At 42.5% G+C, this 25,366-nt stretch overlaps 1 protein-coding gene across 4 annotated transcripts in view; it reads right to left on the bottom strand.

Annotated features, from left to right (window-relative positions):
• Positions 1-25,366, bottom strand: part of LOC128686737 (follistatin-related protein 5) — a gene marked incomplete in the record, with an annotated part of 494,827 nt that overhangs the window by 60,784 nt on the left and 408,677 nt on the right. For 2 of the 4 annotated variants that reach the window (XM_053773769.2, XM_070082387.1), the window contains 3 exon segments: positions 18,869-19,000; positions 19,453-19,568; positions 21,850-21,993. In XM_053773769.2, the coding sequence (XP_053629744.2) occupies positions 18,869-19,000; positions 19,453-19,568; positions 21,850-21,993 (392 nt within the window). 4 annotated transcript variants of the gene reach the window in all.

Here is a 25,366-nt window from a genome sequence, read left to right as displayed (position 1 = left end):
GGAAGCGATGTAGTGGAAGCAGGATCCATACATAGCTTTAAGCAGAGGTATGATAAAGCTCACGGTTCAGGGAGAGTGACCTAGTAGCGATCAGTGAAGAGGCGGGGTCAGGAGCTCGGACTCGACCCCTGCAACCTCAACTAGGTGAGTACAACTAGGTGAGTACACACACACACACGCACATACAAGTACACACATAGGTGAGTACAACCCCCACGCACACATACACACACGCACACAAACACACACACACACACACACACACACACATGAGCTTATCAACGACAGTCAGCACGGTTTTAGGGACTGGAAATCCTGTGTCACAAACCTACTGGAGTTCCATAACAAGGTGACAGCAGTAAAGCAAGAAAGAGAAGGGTGGGTAGATTGCGTTTTCTTGGACTGTAACAAGGCGTTTGGCACACTTCCATACAAGAGATTTGTGCAAAAGCTGGAGGACCAGGCAGGGATAACAGGGTAGGCACTTCACTGGATTAGGGAATACCTGTCAGGAAGACAATAGCAAGTCATGGTACGTGACGAGGTGTCAGAGTGGGCGTCTGTCGCAAACGGGGTTCCACATGGGTCAATCCTAGGACCGGTGCTGTTTCTGGTATTTGTGAGAGACATGATGGAAGGAATAGACTCAAAAGTGTCCTTGTTTGGAGATGATGTTAAGTTGATGAGAATTCAATCAGACGATGAAAAGGTAGAACTACAAAGGGATCTTGACAGGCTGCAGTCCTGGTCCAGAAACTGGCTCTCGGAGTTCAACCCCACCAAGTGTAAGATTGGGCAAGGGCAAAGAAGACCGCAGACTGAGTACAGTCTAGGGAGGTCAGAGACTACAAACCTCACTCAAGGAAAAGGGTTTTGGGGTGAGTATAACACCGGGCACATCTCCTGAGGAGCACATTATCCAAATAACTGCTGCAGCATACGGGCGCCTAGCAAACCTAAGAGCAGTATTCCGACATCTCAATAAGAAATCCTTCAGAACACTGTACACCGTGTACGTTAGGCCTCTATTGGAATACGCAGTACCAGTCTGGATCCCACACTTAGCCAAACACGTAAGTAAACTAGAGAAAGTGCAAAGGTTTGCAACAAAACTAGTCCTGGAGCTAAGGGGCATGTCCTACGAGGAGAGGTTAAGGGAAATCGACCTGACGACACTGGAGGACAGGAGGGATAGAGGGTGCATGATAACGACGATACTGAGAGTAATCGAGAAGGTGGGCAGAGACAGGATGTTCCAGAGATGGGGGCACAGCAACAAGGGGACACAGTTGGAAGCTGAAGACTCAGATGAATCGCGGGGATTTTAGGAAGTATTTCTTCAGTCACAGAGTTGTCAGGAAGTGGAACAGTCTGGGAAATGTAGTGGGAGCAGGATCCATACATAGCTTTAAGAAGAGGCATGATAAAGCTCATGGAGCAGGAAAAGTGACCTAGTAGCGGCCAGTAGCTGTGACTCCACCACTGGAACCATAACTAGGCGAGTACACACCAGTGAATGAATCGACCCATGCAACACAATTAGGTGAATACACACATACACATAAACGCACACATAGGTAAGTACAACACTCCACACACACAAACGCAAACATATATACACATGCACACAAACTGTCAACAAGTCACTATGACAACGAGTAACTAACACAACTGACAAGTATTGAGTAATAACATTATCATCTCAGAGAAATTAAGTAATTTAATATTTAACCTCCTGTGTTATTTAATACTGAACACTGTCATTGTAATTTTAAAAATACAAAAATATATGAAAAGTATTGGTATCGTTCGACAACTGGGTACTGGTATCGGCAAAAGTTTTGGTATCATCCCTTTTCTAACGTATATTTACTCTACCACCTCTGTTTGCAGAAAGCCTTTCTGTCTCCTCTGAGAATAACTCCCTAAATGTCACGATGAGCTCTTCACAGACTTCCTGGTCATTTCCAACCTTCCTTCTTCGGTCTAATTATCTGGTCCCTGACAGTTGTTTTCCTCCTGATGTTGCTATATAGCAACTTCGGGTCGGATTGGATTTCGATGCTATGTCATTTTCAAATTCTGGTGAACCTCTTTTCTTATTCATGCATTCTTGTTTCTGGATCATCGCCTCATCTTGTTTTCCTGAGTTCTTCGCCTTCTGTACTTATTCCATGCTCTAGCACATTTGACTTTGGCCTCTCTATACTTCTTAGTATAGAATGGACTCACACTCTCCTTTTCATTGCTTCTGTTGCTCCTGCATACGAACTTCTCTGCCTCCCTGCTCATTCTGGCCACATACTTCATCATCTAATTCACTGTCTTTTTATTTCTCTTTCTCACTGCATCTCATACAGGAATTGCCTCATACCTGTGTAGTCCCCTCTTTTGAAGTTTGGCTTCTCACCTCCTTCCCGTGTTTCTTCACTCCCCACTGTTTATTCCACAAAGTATTCGAAACTCAGGAAAATATGATCACTAGCACCGAGGGGCCTTTCAAATGTAATATCCCCTAAGTAGGAACCAGTTAGGGTAAATACAAGGTCCAGCCTTGCTGGTTCATCTTCTCCTCTCTCTCTCTCTCTCGCTGGTTTTTTTTCTCTAACATGTTGATGCATGAACTTTTCCATTAGCGCCTTCATCATCGTAGCCATTCATATTTCTAGCCTACAATTTGGCTGAAGGTTCTCCCAGTCAGTTTTCTAGTAGTTAAAGCCCTCTACAAGCAATAGATTTGCCCTGCTCTTGTGGACTTTCTTGGTCACCTCGGTTAGTGTATCTACCATTGCTCTGTTACTTTCATCTTTTCATCTTGGCCTTATGGTATGTAGTAGGGGTTTTACATTACTGGTATCACCACCTTGAGACCCCGGTCTTTAGTGTTCCTACTGTGTAGTAATCTACTTCCCCTCAAACCTCCAAAGGTTTTAGATGAGCAGTGCTACTCAAACTCTTCCTCTGTTCCCTCTGTCTTATCTCAGAATCTGATAGCCAATTGGAAAGACTGAGTCTGTTATCCTCTCTGTAAGCTTTCTCTCTGTGAGTGTTATAATCTCTGGGGATGGATCCATGATTCGTTCATGCCTTTCCTAACTCTTATTTGTTATCAGTCCGCATTGGAGTAACATACCTTCAACTGCTTTTCCATTACTGTGTTCTAGTTAGTGGGTTCTAGGATTCTTGGTCTTTGTCCATGGATCAGGGGGATGGGAGGGTTTGGTGCAGGTTGGAGGTATGGATGGGGTGGGATTTCGTAAGAGGTTGCTGTGAGGAAGGTGTCTTTGTCGCAGGGAATGGGGACTGTGGGTGTGGAGTATAATTTGCTTTGAGTTATTGTCTTGGGTGGGAGAGGAGGCTAGAAGTTTACGAGGTTCTGTGGGTGGTTTTCCTTGGTGGTCCTCTGGAGGCTGAGCTTCCATACCTGTCAATGTATGCCTGTTTTTCCTTCCTCCTTCTGGTGTCTCTGTATCCTCTCAGCTGCTTTCATTCCTTTCTTGTTCTGTCTTGGTCTAGGTACACCCAGCAATATTTGTTTGTCCTTTAACCTTCTACCACTTCCATTATGAGGGTCAATTTGACTGGGCAACTTTTCTCCCTCGAGCACCTCCAAAGTGTCTGAAAATCTGTCACCTGGGTCATACTCTCCCTGCCCATTATTGTGATGATATCGTTAAACTCCATTACCTCCTCCTCCTCCTCCTCTCGAATTCTACCATAACTCCTCCCTTCACTCTCTTAAGCCCATGAAAAACCAGAGACATCTCTCTATCCTCTTCCTACTTCTTTTCTCTCTCTGCATTTCTCTGTATTTGATTTAAGCAACTTCTTTGTTGCTCACATCTCCTGCACCCCCATTTCCATAAAGTTATTTTTAGCTCCTTCCATTACTTCAGTCCCCTCTCTCATCTCATCCCCATTTTCCTTCCTCAGCTGCATTCAGTTCTTCCCCCAGGCTCTATACCTTCGCCTCACTGGCTGCAGTTCGTCTCTTCCCTTTCTTGCTCTCTGCAGACAATGTCTCATCCATCACTTTGCATACCACACAGAAACTTTTTCCCAATTTTGTTCCATCATGCAACTGAGCCTTGCTGTCCACACTTTGATCTCAGATCATTCTTCCTCAGTACCCATGCCTCTTCATGCTGTGACCGCCTTGATTCCTGATTAAGATACAATGGTTTTGTAAGATTACATTTCAGTGGGTACCCGCTTGTGTATGAGAGAGCATGTGTGTTTGCATGCATTTTGGCGGGTAAGTACTTGGATGCGTTTTAGTGAGTGAGAAAATGTAAGAATGTATGTATGTGTGTGTTTGTGCTTATGTGTGCTTGAGCGCATATGTGATTGCGTGTGTACTTACCTATGTGGTTGCAGGGTCGATTCATAGCTCCTGGCTCCACCTCTTTGCTGGTCGATACTAGGTCATTCTCTCCCCATACCTAGAGCCTTATCATACCTCTTCTTAAAGCAATGTATGGAACTTGCCTTTACTACACTCTCCAGATTATTCCACTTTCTGACAACTCTAGGGCTAAAGAAATACTTCCTAACATCCCTATGGCTCATCTGAGTTTTCAACTTCCAGTTGTGGCCCCTTGCTCCTGTGTCTCAACTCTGAAACATTCGAGCCCTCTCTACCCTGACAATTCCTGTCAGTATTTTATACGTCGTTATCATGTAATCCATATCCCTCCTATCCTCTAGTGTCATCAGGTTGAGTTCTCTTAACTTTTTCTAATAAAACATACTCTTCAGCTCCAGGACTAGTCTTATTGCAAACTTTTACACTTTCTCCAATTACTAGACGCGTTTGACTAGGTGTGGGTTCCATACTAGTGCTACATACTCCAGTATAGGCCTGACGTACACGGTGTACAGTATCGTGAATGATTTCTTACTTAAATGTCGAATTGCTATTCTCAAGGGGCAGGTTTGGTATAAGCCTATCCCAAGATCCTTTTCTTTAAGTGAAGTTTGCAGCCTTTGATCCCCTAACCTGTACTCTGTCTGCGGTCTTCTTTGTCCTTCCCCAATCTTTATTACTTTGCACTTGCAGGGGTTAAACTCCAGGGGCCATTTGTCGGACCAGATTTGCAGCCAATCCAGATCTCCCTCTAATCTTACCTGATCCTCGCCCGCTTGAATTCTCATCAGTTTCACATCAGCGAACGGCAATACTTTTGAATCTATTCCTTCCATCATGGCATTCACGTATACAAGAAACAGCACCGTACCTAAGACTGACTCTTGTGGAACCCCACTCGACATATGCACTAACTCTGACCCCTCGTCTCGGACAGACACATGTGGTTTCCTTCCTGTCACATATTCCCTGATCCACTGCAGCACTTTCCCTCCTATTCTTGCCTGCTCCTCTATTTTTCAACCACTCTCTTCTGTGGTACCCTGTCAAAACGCTTTTCACAGTCCAGGAAGATGCAGTCTACCCATCCCTCTCTCTCCTGTCTTACTTCTGTTATCTCGTAATTGAACTCCAATAGGTTCGTGATGCAGGATTTCCCTTCTCTGAAACCGTGCTGGTTGTCATGTATTAGTCTATTCCGTTCTAGGTGCTCCACTACTCTTTTCCTGATAATCTTCTCCATAACTTTACATACAGTACCTGTCAGCGACACTGGTTTGTAATTCAATGCAGCCTGTACGTCTCCTTTCTTAAAAATCGGGACTACATTTGCTGTCTTCCACACCTCAGGCAGTTGCCGTGTTTCCATAGATTTATTGAAGATTGTTGTAAGTGGCACACACAGTGCATCTGCTCCCCCTATCAAGACCCAAGGATAGATATTATCTGGGTTCCGTTCAAAGCAGGTGAAATTGCAGATCTGGAGAGTCTACAGAGAAACTTTACTGCAGGTATAAGTTCTGTCAAGTACCTTAACTACTGAGAACACTTGGAAGCACTTGACTTGTACTCGCTGGAACGCAGGAGAGAGAGATATATCATAATCTCCACTTGGAAAATCCTGGAAGGAATGGTCCCGAATCTGCACACAGAAATCACTCCCTACGAAAGTAAAAGACTGGGCAGGCGATGCAAAATACCCCCAATCAAAAGTAGGAGCGCCATTGGTACACTAAGAGAAAACACCATAAGTGTCCGGGGCCCAAGACTGTTCAACAGCCTTCCGCAAAGCATAAGGGGAATTACCAATAAACTCCTGGCTGCCTTCAAGAGAGAGCTGGACAAATATCTAAAGACAGTGCCGGATCAGCTGGGCTGTGGTTCGTACGTTGGACTGCGAGCGGCCAGCAGTAACAGCCTGGTTGATCAGGCTCTGATCCACAGGGAGGCCTGGTGGTGGACCGGGCCGCGGGGGTTTTGATCCTCGGAACAACCTCCAGGTAGACTCCAGGTAGGTAGGCCCACCGCCTTCGAGGTACATAATTCCCTTAGCAGTTTCTTCACCTCCTAGGTTGTATGCAGTGTGTCCAGCACTTGCTGGAGCACTCTGCCACCTCGGTTTCCTGGAAACTTTTCTGCCTCCACTGTGTTTGTGTGTGTGTGTTTGTGTGTGTGTGTGTGTGTGTGTGTGTGTGTGTGTGTGTGTGTGTGTGTGTGTGTGTGTGTGTGTTTGCGTGTGTGTGTGTTTGTGTGTGTGTGTGTGTGTGTGTGTGTGTGTGTGTGTACTCACCTATTTGTACTCACCTATTTGTGGTTGCAGGGGTCGAGTCACAGCTCCTGGCCCCGCCTCTTCGCTGATTGCTACTAGGTCCTCTCTCTCCCTGCCCCATGAGCTCTATCATACCTCGCCTTAAAACTATGTATGGTTCCTGCCTCCACCACATCACTTTCTAGGCTATTCCATGGCCTGACTACTCTATGACTGAAGAAATACTTCCTAACATCCCTTTGATTCATCTGAGTCTTCAACTTCCAATTGTGACCTCTTGTGTCTGTGTCCCATCTCTGGAACATCCCGTCTTTGTCCACCTCGTCTATTCCGCGCAGTATTTTATATGTCGTTATCATGTCTCCCCTGACCCTCCTGGCCTCCAGTGTCGTCAGGCCGATTTCCCTCAACCTTTCTTCATAGGACAATCCCCGTAGCTCTGGGACTAGTCTTGTTGCAAACCTTTGCACTTTCTCTAATTTCTTGACGTGCTTGACTAGGTGTGGATTCCAAACTGGTGCTGCATACTCCAGTATGGGCCTGACGTAGATGGTATACAGAGTCTTAAACGAATCCTTACTGAGGTATCGGAACGCTATCCGTAGGTTTGCCAGGCGCCCGTATGCTGCAGCAGTTATCTGATTGATGTGCGCCTCAGGAGATATGCTCGGTGTTATACTCACCCCCAGATCTTTTTCCTTGAGTGAGGTTTGCAGTCTTTGGCCATCTAAACTATATTGTGTCTGCGGTCTTCTTTGCCCTTCCCCAATCTTCATGACTTGACATTTGGCAGGGTTAAATTCAAGGAGCCAGTTGCTGGACCAGGCTTGTAGCCTGTCCAGGTCTCTTTGTAGTCCTGCCTGATCCTCGTCCGATTTGATTCTTCTCATTAACTTCACATCATCTGCAAACAAGGACACTTCTGAGTCTATCCCTTCCGTTATGTCGTTCACGTATACCAAGAACAGCACAGGTCCTAGGACTGACCCCTGTGGAACCCCGCTTGTCACAGGCGCCCACTCTGACACCTCGTCGCGTACCATGACTCGTTGTTGCCTCCCTGTCAGATATTCTCTGATCCATTGCAGTGCCTTTCCTGTTATGTGTGCCTGGTCCTCTAGCTTTTGCAGTAACCTCTTGTGAGGAACTGTGTCGAAGGCCTTCTTGCAGTCCAAAAATACGCAGTCGATCCAACCCTCTCTCTCTTGTCTTACTTCTGTCACCTTGTCATAAAACTCTAGTAGGTTTGTGACACAGGATTTTCCTTCCCTGAAACCGTGCTGGTTGTCAATTATACACTTGTTTCTTTCCAGGTGCCCCACCACTCTCCTCCTGATGATCTTCTCCATGACCTTGCATACTATACACGTTAGTGATACAGGTCTCTAGTTTAGTGCCTCGTGTCTGTCTCCCTTTTTAAAAATTGGGACTACATTTGCCATTTTCCATACCTCAGGGAGTTGCCCAGTTTCAAATGATGTGTTGAAGATCTTTGTTAATGGCTCACACAATATCTCTGCTCCCTCTTTAAGGACCCATGGAGAGATGTTGTCTGGTCCCACCGCCTTTGAGGTGTCAAGTTCGCATAGCAGCTTCTTCACCTCCTCCTTGGTTATATGTACCTCATCCAGCACTTGCTGGTGTGCCCCCCTGTTCTGATTTCTTGGAGTCCTACTGGTTTCCACTGTAAATACCTCTTTAAATCTTGTGTTGAGCTCCTGACATACCTCTCGGTCGTTTCTTGTGAATTCCCCATCACCCTTCCTCAGTCTGATTACCTGGTCCTTGACTGTTGTTTTCCTCCTGATGTGGCTGTACAACAGATTCGGGTCAGTCTTTACTTTTGATGCTATGTCATTTTCATATTGTCTCTGAGCCTCCCTTCTTATCTGTGCATATTCGTTTCTGGCTCTTCGGCTGATTTCTTTATTTTCCTGAGTTCTCTGTCTTCTGTACCTTTTCCATTCTCTAGTACACCTAGTTTTTGCCTCCCTACACCTTTGGGTGAACCAAGGACTCGTTCTGTTCTTCCCATTATTTCTGTTTCCCTTGGGAACAAACCTCTCCTCTGCCTCCTTGCATTTTGTTGCTACATAGTCCATCATTTCTTGTACTGGTTTTCCTGTCAGTTCCCTCTCCCACTGAATGTCTTGAAGGAAGTTCCTCATGCCTGAGTAGTTCCCCCTTTTGTAGTTTGGCTTTTCCCAGCCTATTCCTGCTACTCTCTCCACTTGGAGCTCAACTATGTAGTCGAAGCACAGAACCACATGATCACTAGCTCCCAGGGGCCTTTCATACATGATACCCTCGATGTCCGAACTACTCATGGTGAATACAAGGTCCAACCTTGCTGGTTCATCCTCTCCTCTCTCTCTGGTAGTGTCTCTAACATGTTGATGCATGAGGTTCTCCAGTACCACATCCATCATCTTGGCTCTCCATGTTTCGGGACCCCCATGGGGCTCCAGGTTTTCCCAGTCAATCTCCTTGTGATTGAAATCACCCATAACTAGTAACTTTGCTCCCCCCATGTGTGCTCTCCTGGCCACCTCGGCCAGTGTGTGTACTCACCTAATTGTACTCACCTAATTGTGGTTGCAGGGGTCGAGACTCAGCTCCTGGCCCCGCCTCTTCACTGATCGCTACTGGATCCTCTCTCTCTCTGCTTCCTGAGCTTTGTCATACCTCTTCTTAAAACTATGTATGGTTCCTGCCTCCACTACTTCACTTGCTAGGCTATTCCACTTGCTGACAACTCTATGACTGAAGAAATACTTCCTAACGTCCCTGTGACTCGTCTGAGTCTTCAGCTTCCAGTTGTGACCCCTTGTCCCTGTGTCCCCTCTCTGGAACATCCTATCTCTGTCCACCTTGTCTATTCCCCGCAGTATCTTGTATGTCGTTATCATGTCTCCCCTGACCCTTCTGTCCTCCAGTGTCGTCAGTCCGATTTCCCTTAACCTTTCCTCGTACGACATTCCCTTGAGCTCTGGGACTAGCCTTGTTGCAAACCTTTGTACTTTCTCTAACTTCTTGACGTGCTTGACCAGGTGTGGGTTCCAGACTGGTGCTGCATACTCCAGTATGGGCCTAACATACACAGTGTACAGTGTCTTGAACGATTCCTTATTGAGGTATCGGAACGCTATTCTCAGGTTTGCCAGGCGCCCGTATGCTGCAGCGGTTATTTGGTTGATGTGTGCCTCCGGTGATGTACTCGGTGTTATGGTCACCCCAAGGTCTTTCTCCCTGAGTGAGGTCTGTAGTCTTTGTCCACCTAGCCTATATTCTGTCTGCGGTCTTCTTTGCCCCTCCCCAATCTTCATGACTTTGCATTTGGCTGGATTGAATTCGAGGAGCCAGTTACTGGACCACATGTCCAGCCTCTCCAGGTCTCTTTGCAGTCCTGCCTCATCCTCGTCCGATTTAATTCTTCTCATCAACTTCACGTCATCTGCGAACAGGGACACTTCAGAGTCTATTCCTTCCATCATGTCGTTCACATATATCAAAAATAGCACTGGTCCTAGAACTGACCCCTGTGGGACCCCGCTCGTAACAGGCGCCCACTGTGATACCTCTTCACGTACCATGACTCGTTGCTGCCTCCCTGTCAGGTATTCCCTTATCCATTGCAGTGCCCTTCCTTTTATGTGTGCCTGATCCTCCAGCTTCTGCACTAATCTCTTGTGGGGAACTGTGTCAAAGGCCTTCCTGCAGTCTAGGAAAACGCAATCTACCCAACCCTCTCTCTCGTGTCTTACTTCTGTTACCTTGTCATAAAACTCCAGGAGGTTTGTGATACAAGATTTGCCTTCCATGAACCCATGCTGGTTTTCATTTATAATCTTGTTCCTTTCCAGGTGTTCGACCACTCTCCTCCTGATAATCTTCTCCATGACTTTGCACACAATACATGTCAGAGACACAGGTCTGTAGTTTAGTGCCTCGTTTCTGTTTCCTTTCTTAAATATGGGGACTACATTAGCTGTCTTCCATTTCTCAGGTAGTTGCCCAGTTTCAAGGGATGTGTTGAAGATTGTGGTTAGAGGCACACACAGCATCTCTGCTCCTTCTCTAAGGACCCATGGGGAGATGTTGTCCGGTCCCATCGCCTTTGAGGTGTCAAGGTCACTTAAGAGCTTCTTCACCTCCTCCTCAGTTGTTCGTATGTCATCCAACACTTGTTGGTATATTCCCTCTTGATGTTCCCTTCTGTGCTGTCTTCCCACAGCATTTCCTGTCTCTACTGTAAAAACTTCCTTAAATCTCCTGTTCAGCTCCTCACATACCTCCTGATCATTTCTTGTGAGTTCTCCACCTTCTGTCCTTAATCTGATCACCTGGTCTTTGACTGTTGTCTTCCTCCTGATGTGGCTATACAACAGTTTCGGGTCAGTCTTGATTCTCGATGCTATGTCATTTTCATACTGTCGCTGGGCCTCCCTCCTTACCTGTGCGTACTCATTCCTGGCTCTGCGACTGATCTCCCTATTTTCGTGTGTTCTCTGCCTTCTGTACTTTTTCCATTCTCTATTGCACTTTGTTTTTGCCTCCTTACACCGTCGGGTAAACCAGGGGCTTGTTCTGGTCTTCCCGTTGTTACTGTTGCCCTTGGGAATGAACCTTTCCACTGCCTCCTTGCATTTTGTTGCTACATATTCCATCATTTCATTTACTGGCTTTCCTGCCAGTTCTCTGTCCCACTGGACCTCCCGCATGAAGTTCTTCAACCCTATGTAGTCCCCTCTTTTATAGTCAGGCTTTTCCCATTCTACTCCTGTTATTCTCTCCACTTGCAGCTCTACTATGTATTCAAAGCACAGAACCACGTGGTCGCTAGCTCCTAGGGGACTCTCATACTTGATATCCTCAATGTCTGAGCTGCCCAGGGTGAACACAAGGTCCAATCTTGCTGGTTCATCCTCCCCTCTCACTCTGGTAGTGTCCTTAACATGTTGGTGCATGAGGTTTTCCAGCACCACGTCCAACATCCTGGCTCTCCATGTTTCGGGACCCCCATGTGGCTCCAGGTTTTCCCAGTCAATCTCCCTGTGGTTGAAATCCCCCATAACTAGCAACTTTGCTCTGCTGGAGTGAGCTCTTCTTGCCACCTCAGCAAGTGTGTCCACCATTGCTCTGTTGCTCTCTTCATATTCCTCTCTTGGCCTCCTGCAGTTCTGTGGTGGATTATACATCACTGCAATGACCACTTTGTGTTCCCCAGACTGAAGTGTACCTGCTATGTAGTCTCTTTCTCCTGTCTCATCTATTCCTTCCATTTTCTCGAATTTCCATCTGTTTTTTACGAGCAGAGCAACCCCACCTCCCCCCCTACCCCTTCTATCTTTCCTCATGATCTGGTATCCTTGTGGGAAGATTGCATCTGTTATTGTCTCCATGAGTTTTGTTTCTGTAACTGCTATGATGTCTGGGGACTTCTCATTGATTCTTTCTTGCCATTCCTCATGTTTATTCGTTAATCCATCTGCATTTGTGTACCAAACCTTCAACTTCTGTTCTAATACTGTAACTGTGGTGCGGGGGGTGGAAACAGAGGGATCGGTGTGTGATGGTTGGTTTGGAATGTTCAGTTGCCTTGGGGGTGTCGTGGCTGGAGTCCTTCTGCAGGTGTTTCTGGGGGGTGCGCTTGTCCTTCCATTTGATCCTGGGTTATTCTGCTCTCCTTTTTCATTTCCTCCCATTTCTCCTTTCGTTTTTGAACTCTCTCTTTCATTGTCTTCCTTTCGTCCTGTGTTCTGTCTCGGTCGAGGTACACACTCCGGAACTCCTGCTTGCCTCTCAGCCGTGCTTTCTCCTGCAGGATCATGGTTCGGGTTGATTCTGCCTTGAAAATTACTTTGAGAGGCCGATTCCTTTTCTTTGTGAACCACCCAATTCTCCGAAAATTTGCCACCTGGGTCATGTCCCCCTCGCCTATCACCTTCATGATGTCTTCAATCGCTTTTTTCTCCTCCTGCTTTCTTTCATCATAAGTTTCCCCTTTAGCTTCGTCTAGCCCATAGACAAACACGGATCTCTCCCTTTCCACCTCCCACTGTGACTCCCATTGCATCCTCTGATGTGTTTTAGTTCCTTCCCGTGGAGTGTTCCTTCCTTCAGTCCCTTCCCTCGTTATGGCCCCTATGCTTCTTGGTTTATCCTTCCTGCTCACTTGCTCCTGGCCCCCACAGGTATCTGGTAAGGTCCTTGCACATGTCCTAGTTCCATCAATGTCTTCCAACCTCTCTTTCTGTCCTAGAGTGCTCCCTGTCTTTGTTTTGGCCCCATGTGGGTTTGACAGGACCTCTGCATACAGTTTAGTTTCCATGCTTCCTTCGGACCTGTTGTCTGTGTTCGATGTAGCCATTGCCGATGCTACTTCTGTAATATCTTTGTCTCTGTGCTGTTTCAGATGTCTCAGCTCCTCTTCTAATCTCTCTATCTTGATTTCTGCTGCTGTGGCCTGTTGCTTCCACCTTCTGCATTCTGCTGCTAACCTCTCTTCCATCTTCCTTTCCAGCTCATCTAGTCTCCTTCCCCAGTCTTCCTCCCTTTTTTTTTTTTTTTTTGTGTGTGTGTGTGTGTGTGTGTGTGTACTCACCTAGTTGTACTCACCTAGTTGAGGTTGCAGGGGTCGATTCCAACCTCCTGGCCCCGCCTCTTCACTGGTCACTACTAGGTCACTCTACCTGAACCGTGAGCTTTATCATACCTCTGCTTAAAGGTATGTATGGATCCTGCCTCCACTACATCGCTTCCCAAACTATTCCACTTACTGACTACTCTGTGGCTGAAGAAATACTTCCAAACATCCCTGTGATTCATCTGTGTCTTCAACTTCCAACTGTGTCCCCTTGTTGCTGTGTCCCATCTCTGGAACATCCTGTCTTTGTCCACCTTGTCAATTCCTCTCAGTATTTTGTATGTCGTTATCATGTCCCCCCTATCTCCAGGAACCAATTGCTGGACCAGGTCTGCAGCCTGTCCAGATCCCTTTGTAGTTCTGCATGACCTTCGATCGAATGAATTCTTCTCATCAGCTTCACGTCATCTGCAAACAGGGACATCTCGGAGTCTATTCTTTCCGTCATGTCGTTCACAAATACCAGAAACAGCACTGGTCCTAGGACTGACCCCTGTGGGACCCCGCTGGTCACAGGTGCCCACTCTGACACCCTAGTACGTACCATGACTCGCTGTATTCCTTGATCCATTTTAGTGCCTTCCCTGTTATCCCTGCTTGGTCCTCCAGTTTTTGCACTAATCTCTTGTGTGGAACTGTGTCAAACGCCTTCCTGCAGTCCAAGAAAATGCAATCCACCCACCCCTCTCTCTCTTGTCACCATGTCATGTGTGTGTGTGTGTGTGTGTGTGTGTGTGTGTGTGTGTGTGTGTGTGTGTGTGTGTGTGTGTGTGTGTGTGTGTGTGTGTGTGTGTGTGTGTGTGCGCGTGTGTGTGTATCATGCCGAATAAGCCTAACCAGCTGAAGAGGAACCCCAGTAGGGGGTCGAAATAGACAGACCAATTAATTTTCGGAATTTCTGTCTATATGTTTTTTATTATTGAGCTTCGACGTATCTAACTATCTATCTATCTACACACACACACACATATAGCTTTTCTTTCAACAAACCGGCCGTATCGCACCAAGGCAGGGTGGCCCAAAAGAAAAACGAAAGTTTCTCTTTTTAAATTTAGTAATTTATACAGGAGAAGGGGTTACTAGCCCCTTGCTCCCGGCATTTTAGTCGCCTCATACAACACGCATGGCTTACAGAGGAAGAATTCTGTTTCACTTCCCCATGGAGATAAGAGGAAATAAACAAGAACAAGAACTAGAAAGAAAAATAGAAGAAAACTCAGAGGGGTGTGTATATATATGCTTGTACATGTATGTGTAGTGTGACCTAAGTGTAAGTAGAAGTAGCAAGACGTACCTGAAATCTTGCATGTTTGTGAGACAGAAAAAAGACACCAGCAATCCTACCATCATGTAAAACAATTACAGGTTTCCGTTTTACACTCACTTGGCAGGACGGTAGTACCTCCCTGGGTGGTTGCTGTCTACCAACCTACTACCTACTAAACACACACACACACATATGTATATATATATATATATATATATATATATATATATATATATATATATATATATATATATATATATATATATATTTGAACAAGCTGGCCGTCTCCCACCGAGGCAAGGTGACCAAAGAAAGAGAGAAACACTTTCACTATCTTCCACACATAATCACTGTCGTTGTAGAGGAACGAAGATATGGCAATTCAGATGTCATTCCAAACATCAAATATCCCAAACCCCTCCTTTAAAGTGCAGGCATTATGCTTCCCACCTCCAGGACTCACGTCCGGCTAACAGGTTTCTCTGAATCCCTTTACAAAATATTACCCTGCTCACACTCCAACAGCTCGTCAGGCCCCAAAAGCCATTTGTCTCCTTTCACTCCTGTCTAACATGCTGACACATGTCTACTGTATGCCCAAGCCCCTTACACACAAAACTTCTTTTACCCCTTCCCTCCATCATTTCCTAGGACGACCCATGCGCCTCCTTCCCTCCACTACAGATTTATACACCTTCCAAGTCATCCTATTTTGCTTCCTTCTCTCTAAATAATCAAACCACCTCAACAACTCCTCAGCCCTCTGAATAATACTTTTAGTAACTCCACACCTCCTCCTAATTTCCACACTACGAATTCTCTGCATAATATTTACACCACACATTGCCCTTAAACACGATAGCTCTACTGCCTCCAGCCTCCTTCTAGCTGCAGAATTTACAATCCATGCTTCACCTCCATATAAGTGTACTGTACCATTATACTTTAATACATTTCCTTTATGTGCCTCCTTGGTTAATATTCTTTGTCACCACAAATACCTCAATGCACTACCCACCTTCTTTCCTTCGTCAATTTCATGGTTTACCTCGTCCTTCACAAACCCATCCGATGACAAGTCTGCTTCCATATATCTGAATACATTCACTTCTTCCATACTCCCTCCCTCCAATGTGATATCCAATTTTTTTTTACTTAACTCGTTCGATACACTCATCACCTTATTCTTATTTTTGTTCACTTTTAACTTTCCTCCTGTACACACCCTCCCAAACTCGTCCACTAACCTTTGCAACTTCTCTTTAGAATCTCCCAAAAGCAGAGTATCATCAGCAAAAGGTAACTGTGTTAATTTTCATTTTGTATTTGATTCCCCATAATTTAATCCAACCCCTCTCCCCAACACCTTAGCATTTACTGCTTTAACAACACCATTCATAAATATGTTAAACAACCATGGTGACAACACATCCCTGTTCAAGACCTACTTTTACTGGGAAGTAGTCTCCCTCTCTCATACACACCCTAACCTGAGCCTCACTATCCCCATAAAAACCTTTTACAGCATTTAGTAATTTACCACGTATTCCATACACTTCCAACATCTGCCACATTGCTCCCCTATCTACCCTAACATAAGCCTTTTATAAATCCATAAATGCAATGAAAACATCCCTACCTTCATCTAAATATTGCCCGGTGGCCTGGTGGCTAAAGCTCCCGCTTCACACACGGAGGGCCCGGGTTCGATTCCCGGCGGGTAGAAACATTCCGACACGTTTCCTTACACCTGTTGTCCTGTTCACCTAGCAGCAAATAGGTACCTGGGTGATAGTCGACTGGTGTGGGTCGCATCCTGGGGGACAAGACTGAGGACCCCAATGGAAATAAGTTAGATAGTCCTCGATGACGCACTGACTTTCTTGGGTTATCCTGGGTGGCTAACCCTCCGGGGTTAAAAATCCGAACGAAATCTCTCTCTTCAATGTAAACACTTGGTACATACATCACCTACCCATTCTAAAGCCTCCTTTTTCATCTGCAATCCTGCTCTCTGTCATTCAATAATAACCCGACCACACACTTCACCTGATATACTCAGTAAACTTATTCCCTCATAACTTTTACAATCTCTTCTATATTCCTCCCTGCTTTTAATATTTCTATCATGATTCCATTAGCTCCAGTTGCTTTACCTACTTTCATTTTACCCAATGCCTCACGCACCTCCTCCACACTCACATCCGGCTCTTCTTCACTTCTAAAAGATATTATACCTCCCTGGCCAATGCATGAAATTACTGCATCCTTCTCTTTATCAACGTTTAAAATTAAGAGTTCCTCAAAATATTCCCGATATATACTCCACCCTTCTTATATCTCTTCTGTTTTGTAAAAACCTCTCATAAGCGACGTTTTTCTCTTATATCACACCCTTCAACTCATCATTCCACCAATCATTCCTCTTTCCTCCTGCACCCACCCTCCTACTGCCACAAACTTCTGCCCCACATTCTAACACTGCATTTCTGAAACTGTCCCACACCTCTTCAAACCCCCCCCCCACTACTCATACTCTCACTAGCCCACCTTTCTCCCAATAGTTGCTTATATCTCACTCTTATTTCTTCTTCCTTTAGTTTATAAACTATCACCTTCCTTTTACTTGTTGCTGCCATTTTCCTTTTGCCCTACCTACCTCTTATTCTAACTGTAGCTACAGCTAAAAAAAAATGATCCGATATATCTGTTGCCACTCTGAAGTCTAACCATCAACCTAATCTAATAAACTACTTTCATAACGTGCTATACCACATCTCGTATATTTATCCTCCTTTTCTTAAAAACTGTATTACTTATTACCTAACGTTTTTCTATATATAGTTCAATTAAATGCCCCTTTTTTCATTTACCTATGGTACACCAAACTTGCTTACTACTCCCTCCACAACAGTTTTGCCCTCTTCAGTATTTAGGTGTCCCACCACAAGTACTCTCTCACTTGGCTCAAAGCTCCCCACGCACTCATTCAACATTTCCCAAATTCTCTCTCTCTCTCTCCTCTACACTTCTCTCTTCTCCAGATGCAGAAACACTTACTATAACCCACTTTTCACATCCAAACCTTATTTTGCTCCACATAATCCTTGAATTTATACATTTATATAACCTCCTTATCTGCCATATCTGATCCTTCAATATTATAGCCACTCCTTCCTTAGCTCTAACTCTCTTAGAAAACCCTGAATTAATCCCATTTGTTTACACTTAGAGCCAGGACATCCAGCTTCTTTTCATTCATAACATCCACAATCATCTCTCGCTTATCATCCGTACTGTATCGACGCACATGTAAAACAAATACAGGTTTCTGTCCTACTCATTTGGCAGGATAGTATACCTGTCTCGGTGGGAGATGGCCAGCGTGTTGTATATATATATATATATATATATATATATATATATATATATATATATATATATATACATATTTTGTGAATATATATATATATATATATATATATATATATATATATATATATATATATATATAAATGTGTGTATATATATATATATATATGTTGTGATATATATATATATATATATATATATATATATATATATATATATATATATATATATATATATATATATATATATATCGTGCCGAATAGGTAAAACTTGCGATTTTGGCTTAAACAGCAAAGCTCTTCTTGCCGAAGAAGGCAAGCGAAAATTTGTGTATGCAATAATGTCGCAAAAATCATTCTGAACCTAACGAAAATAATATATTTCATTGTGTTTGTTTATTATTCACTTACTGTAAACTTATCTAAAATATATTTAGGTGGATTATGCTAAATTAAATGGCGCTTATTACAATAAGGTTAAACAAATTTTCTAAGGTTCTTTGGAAACAAAATAATTAAATTTAACATTAACATAAATGAAAAAAATATGTATATCTTTAGACGTATAAGAGAAAATTTTAGAAAGAACTTAATTTTAAATGATTTCTTGCTAATTTACCAATTTTACCTATTCGGCACGACATTTATATATATATATATATATATATATATATATATATATATATATATATATATATATATATATATATATATATATATATATACAATTATGTACATAGTTCTACTCATATTGTTGAGAAATTAGTCAAGAGAAGAAATGCTAAAGAAAGCATTCATTAGTGATACGCATATTTCAGTTTGTATATCATTACAGTGTATGCTTACATTTATTTTTTAATAATTGCAAAACAAATTCAAAAAGAGCAAAATGAATGTTATTGAACTCGTATCTAATGATAAAATGCTTTAATTTGCATTTATAATTTACCTTAGTAGCTGAGAGAATTACCTGTATGGTCTTGACTCCCTCGTTCTTGGTGGAGCGCCAGTTAAGGACCCACACCTGGTCCAAGTTGGGTACATACGACAGGTCCACTGGATACTGGTCTGTCACGATCACCTGCAGAGAATCCACCACTCCTTGAGTACTCACCTGAAAAACTTGCTTGTACTCTGGAGTCAGAATGTTCATTTACATTTTCATTATAATCTTATCTGTTTACAAAATTATTCCTAAATATATTAAAAAAATAACTAGTATGATTTATTGCTTAAATGTCTTCAACATATATGAGGAAACTTAAGTAAATTTAGAGCTACTCTTTATATTAACAATTATTTTTTTTTCGCATATGTTGCGACTCAGGAAGATAAAAATATACACAAATATATTTGTCTATTAGCAGTTGAGTATTAACTTGTATTGTGATGATAACCTGGTGACTCGTTCACTACAATGAATATTGGAAGCTAAAGCCTCTGTGCTTTAAGCACGAGACAAGCTTTACCTAGTTGCACTCACCTAGTTTCCCACAAAGACAGAGAAAAATAACATAGGAGATCAAGACTCACATCGACGACAACCATCTGAGGGACGGAGACAACCAGCACCCGGTCCCTCCTGGGCTGTGTCACATAGATGTACCTCTCAGCTACGTTGATCGCTCGTCCCCACGAACAGTTAGTACCTGTCCACCATGGAATACATGTTATAACATCTGATACTTTTACATAAATGCATGTAAGTAAACATTAAATTAGGTAATACTCTAACAAACGCGATATATATATATATATATATATATATATATATATATATATATATATATATATATATATATATATATATATATATATATATACATATATATACAGTGAAACTTCCACTTGCGATTTTGGCTTAAACTGCAACGCTCTTCTTGCCGAATAAGGCAAGCGAAAATTTGTGTGTGCAGTAATTTCGAAAAAATCATTGTGCATTGTTGCAAGAGTAGCAACAGGAGAAATGAGGGGAAGTTTCTCAGAGAATAAAAGTGTGGGTGACACCCACTCCAGCCTCTCTCAAGCTATGGGAGGCGCTGGCCGACTGCCCCCCCCCCCGCCTCCTCCATGCCCCACACCACATGAAGTAGAGTAAATGAGGGTCTCCAAGTTAACAGAGAGCAGGATGTAGGTAACCAGAAGGTTTAATAGCCAGCCCTAAACTTTTAATCGTTTAGAACAGGTTATGTGACATATGAGGTTACGCTACAATAGTGGATAATATACATACAGAATGCTGCTATTATGTATATTCTTCTAATTAATGAAAAGAAATGAATGCGCTCACCTGTCAACTTAAAATACTGCGTGTCCCGGGAACTTCTTGAATGTTCCAATGCATACTTGGAGGGATCTCAGCATGTATTCCTAAGTACTGCCTACCATTGTTCTCAGTATTGATTATTATGCCTGATTATGAATCTTTACAATATTCCGATTATTCTTTACGATTAAGGTCTTACTGTTTTTTTTAACCAGCCAAACTAGTAGAAATCACCATGTGCAATCAACCATGTGTACCTTTATACAGCTACAGCTATACCTAGATGAAATAAGTCGCTCTGTCTCTTATTTGGGCTGTCTTTGGTTATCCACATATGCGCTTCCATGTATAATACCTAGATGGGTTTAAGACCTCAATGGAAATGAGTCACTCTGCCTAGGTTTGTGGCTATCCCAGGACACCCACACCTGCGCTGCCATGCATGACAAATTATGCTACTGCGTCCTTGCACACCCATACCTGACTGAACCGACTTGTCTACTTAATACTGTTTGTATATGATATCGATCATGATAACGTCAGTGACTGCAACCATTTAGCCTCGTTAACCTGAAACTGTATGATACCTATATGCAGTAGTAGTTCACGACGGAAGTAACATGATGTAAAACATTATGTCGGCATTCATGTCGGATGTAACTTGATGTTATATATATTTTTTCGACGTTCACAATGGATGTATCATGATGTTATTTAATATATTTTGTCGACGTTCACCACGTAACATGATGTTATATATTATACTTTGCGACGTTCACGACGGATATAACACGACGTTCGGTGCGCAAACTCTGGTCTCAAGTCACCAAAATATCACGAGACCTCATGGCATAATAAGCAATCCTTCGATTTTGTATAATATTGTTGTTTAAGGTTGTGCACAACAGATTCCACCAAATAGCTATCGAGTTTGTACAACCTATAATTTGAGCTATATACGTCATTCCTATCATATTTCAAGAGCGAGGATTCAATTATGCTTGTTTCCATGACATAACTGTTGGGTACAATGATCTGGACAGCAGCCCACCCTGGTGTCGTAAATGTCAATTTGCTCACACTCCAACAGCACGTCAAGTCATAAAAACAGTTTGCCTTCAATCATTCCTATCTGACACACTCAGGTAAGCTTGCTGGAAGTCTAAGCCCTTCGCACGCAAAACCTCCTTTACTCCCTGCCTCCGACCTTCCCTAGGACGACCCCTACCCCTCCTTCCTTCTACTACAGATTTATACACCCTCCAAATCATTCTATATTTAGATTATACTTTTTGAAACCCCACACCTCATTCTAGTCTCAAAGTTACGGCTTCTCTGCACACTGCTGTCAGACACGACATCTCTACTGTTTCCAGCCTTCTCCTTGTCGCAACATTCACCACCTAGTGCACCACTCACCTATTTCCAATAGTCATTTCTTTGGTTCACCTCGTCTTTTACGTTCCCTCACCACTCTCTTAACCATTCTTTTTTTCTCTCAGTATATTCCTCCCTCCTTACATCACTTCTACCTTGTTGAAATCTCTCTTTACTCCACCCTGACTCATTACCTATGCCATTGTGCAGACTTACTCCTTACCTTTGCTCCCATCATTACCCCTTTCACCGTAGGTATACTCATTGATCTCTGTCTTAGGCCTTACCTTTATCACCGCAGACATATTCTTGGGTGCCAGGAATGACATCAGTGCCTTGGATGACGTGGAACAGTCGGCATTCATCTGGTTCATACACTGCCACGCCCCAGTCGTGGAAGACGAACACTCTGCTCTCCTGCTGCTCCCCCGCTGCCAAACGATTATTATTATTATTATTATTATTATTATTATCAACATACCTGCCGTCGCCCACCGTGGCAGGGTGACTCGAAAGGGAACAAAAGCATAAAGTTTCTCTTTTTTTATGTTTAGTAATTAATAATTTATGATTATTATTATTATAAATATTATTATTATTATTATTATTATAAACTATTTAACACAATAGTTTTTAATGTTCATTAGCAAAGGACAAGATAACATAATATATAAAAACTGAAACGAGTCAGTGAGTTAAAAACGTCAAGTAAAGATGTGAAAGTTAATAATAACTCAAAAGGGGGAATTTAAAATCAGTGCAGGAGATCAGCTTTGTATTAAAAGTCATAAATAAACTGTAAAATAAACGTGGGTCTTCAAAGAGGAGGGAAGAGAAACATGTCCAGCAGTTGAAGAATGATAAATATTTCTGTATTAATGTTGGTAGAATTACCGACAGTATGTTAAGTAAAAGAACACAAGTGCAACTAATGTGACATTTTATTGTGGCGCATAAGTTGCACTTGTGTCCTATTACTTAACATAAAGATTTCTGCGTATTTCCCATGAGACGGCAATTGTAGAGTCAGATGTAAACAACGTGCAGTCACCAGAGTGCTATTCATCCCAGCAGACAATGATTAAGTAAAAGTTGCTATAAAATCAGTTTCAGTTTGATTTACAACACCTTGTTGGTCAACACTTCAGGCCAACAATTTTGCAGTAAGAAAGTGATGAACTTGGAATAATAAAACAAGTAGATTATTATCATTATAATAAAAAAGAAGCGCTAAATCACAAGGGCTATATAGCATAAAATAAGTAGAGCTCTGCTGTACCATACTGAAAAAAATAAAACGAAACGGTATGAAATGATGTTATGAAATTCACTCATATCACTAAAAAAAATGAGCTATAAGAGAGAACGCGACTTTATGCAACTATTACACCAATTGTTCCATTACGGGAGAAATAACATTTAAATTATACTATATTATATTTGTACGTTTATATTCATATTAAGCGCTGAGCCCGCGTGCATCATTCAGTTGAAGGTGTGTTTGGAGGCATGATCCTCCCGCTAAGCGCTAGACAGAAACTCTACTCATCTTACTGCTTGGTGATTTCAACCTAAGGCATACAAAATGGAAGAATGTAGCAAATAATGTTATAGCTGAAACAATCCCCGGAGGTAGCGCAGATGAAAGGTCACACACACATGAGCTACTAAGTCTCTGCGAAAAACACACCTTAAGCCAGCAGATAGTGGAGCCAACAAGACTAGAAAACACACTTGACCTTATCTTCACAAATAATGAGGACCTGATAAGAGACATAAGAATATCAAAAACAAATAATTCCGATCACAATCTAATCGAAGTCCAGACGTACATGCATAGGGGTCCTGAACAGCAGAATGCATGTACCTGTGAAGGTGTCTTCACAAAATATAATTTGCAGCAAACCTTCCACTCCTTTATATTGATAACTGCTTGTGCAGTTGGCGGAGTGTTTTGGGCTGATATCCCTAAATCCTGGAAAACTGCTTTCATAAAATAGTTACGGAACTCTTAGAGGTATGATCAGAAATGTTCGCATTTTTTTCATATGGAGAAATGAAGAAATACTAAACTGAGGGTAAATACAGTAAGAATTGAAAGAGAATTGGAGATGTGTAATTGCTCTATTGGAAGTACTTCATCAACCTTATTGCTGTGGCTTTGTTGGAGATACATTGGTAAGTTGGAAAATGCCCTTGAGAATAAACTGACAGGAATGTGTGAGTTCTGGATTTAATGCTGAATTTTGGAAGACACGAAGTATTAATGAAGAAGATGCTTTCGAGGAGCAAAGATACTGCTGTACATTAACATCTCCATTCAAAGCAGAAGATCCTTTACTTCACGTATAAGTTCTGTCAAGCACCTTATTAGAGAAGCTGTCCCAAATCTGCACACAGAAATCACTCCCTACGAAAGTAAAAGACTGGGCAGGCGATGCAAAATGCCCCCAATAAAAAGTAGGGGCGCCATTGGTACACTAAGAAGTCCCAAAACTGTTGCCTCCCATCAAGCATTAAGATGTGAGTGTCAGAAAGTGAAATACTAAACTGAGGGTAAATACAGTAAGAATTGAAAGAGAATTGGAGATGTGTAATTGCTCTATTAGTAGTTGGAAAATGTGTGAGTTCTGGATTTAATGCTGAATTTTGGAAGACACGAAGTATTAATGAAGAAGATGCTTTCGAGGAGCAAAGATAGAGAAGTATTAGAGAAGCTGCTAAGATGTTAAGATGTGAGTGTAGTGATAGTAGTAGTAGCAACATTAGTAAAAGAAGCGTTGTATTATTACCCGTAGAGAAATGATTTATAAGTTGAGAAGTATTGTAGTAGTAATAGTTGGGAAGTGTTGTAGTAGTAATAGTTGGTAAGTGTTGCAGTAGTAATAGTTGGTAAGTGTTGCAGTAGTAATAGTTGGTAAGTGTTATGGGAGTAACGTTAAAGTATAAGAGGAGAAACAGTGGAACATTGTTTAGAGAGAAGATGTGAAGAAGTGCTTACATAGTGTATGGATATTTATCTTGAAGGAGCTGAGCCATAAGCAATAGGATCAAACCGGAGCAGTGTTATGTGTAATGCATCTTGCTAGTGCCCGGGTGTGGATGTGCCCCTTGAGGATAATAAATATGCTGGCAGGAGCGGCACGCCTTCATGTTGCTTTGCCATACCAGCAGAATCCCATCAGGATCCTACTGGGCGAGAGTGAGAGATAAATTCTGAGACGATACACATTAGACCAGCCTCCGAGCTAACATTTCCAGAGTTGTTGTTACCGTATATCCACCACTAACAGCACTCAGGGGGGCTTGTTTATTTCAATTTATTTTGTGCGAGCTGCCATTAGTGCATGTCGGTAGGGTGACAGGTGAATTATTGTCTCTGGAAATTGTGTTTTCTTTTAACTTTGTATTCAAATTTTTTTTTATTAGCGTTGAAATGTATCACGTTCACTATACTATTTTAAGGTTAGTTGGTTGTTTGGTTAGGTATAAAGTCTGTTGACTTCGTAAATAAATTTACGGTTGCATTTTACCTTTGTACTACCAATCGAAAATACATTAATCCATAAAATATAGTTCTAATATCTTATAAATGTTTTGTAGATATTAGCTGCTGCTTTCAACGAGAGAAATACTCAATAATGGAAATAAATGGTATAAAATACCGACACAATGGAAATATAAACACATATGCAGTATAATGTGATCCTTTATTGACAACGTTTCGCCCACACAGTGGACTTTATCAAGTCACAAACAGAACTACCTGGGTGAAACATACGTGAGTATTTATAGGATGAAAAT

This window comes from Cherax quadricarinatus, chromosome 7 (assembly GCF_038502225.1).
Source record: "Cherax quadricarinatus isolate ZL_2023a chromosome 7, ASM3850222v1, whole genome shotgun sequence".
In the NCBI taxonomy this organism is placed as follows: Eukaryota; Metazoa; Arthropoda; class Malacostraca; order Decapoda; family Parastacidae; genus Cherax; species Cherax quadricarinatus.
Note: the sequence above shows the minus strand (reverse complement) of the source record. Positions and strands in the feature narration are given on the sequence as shown.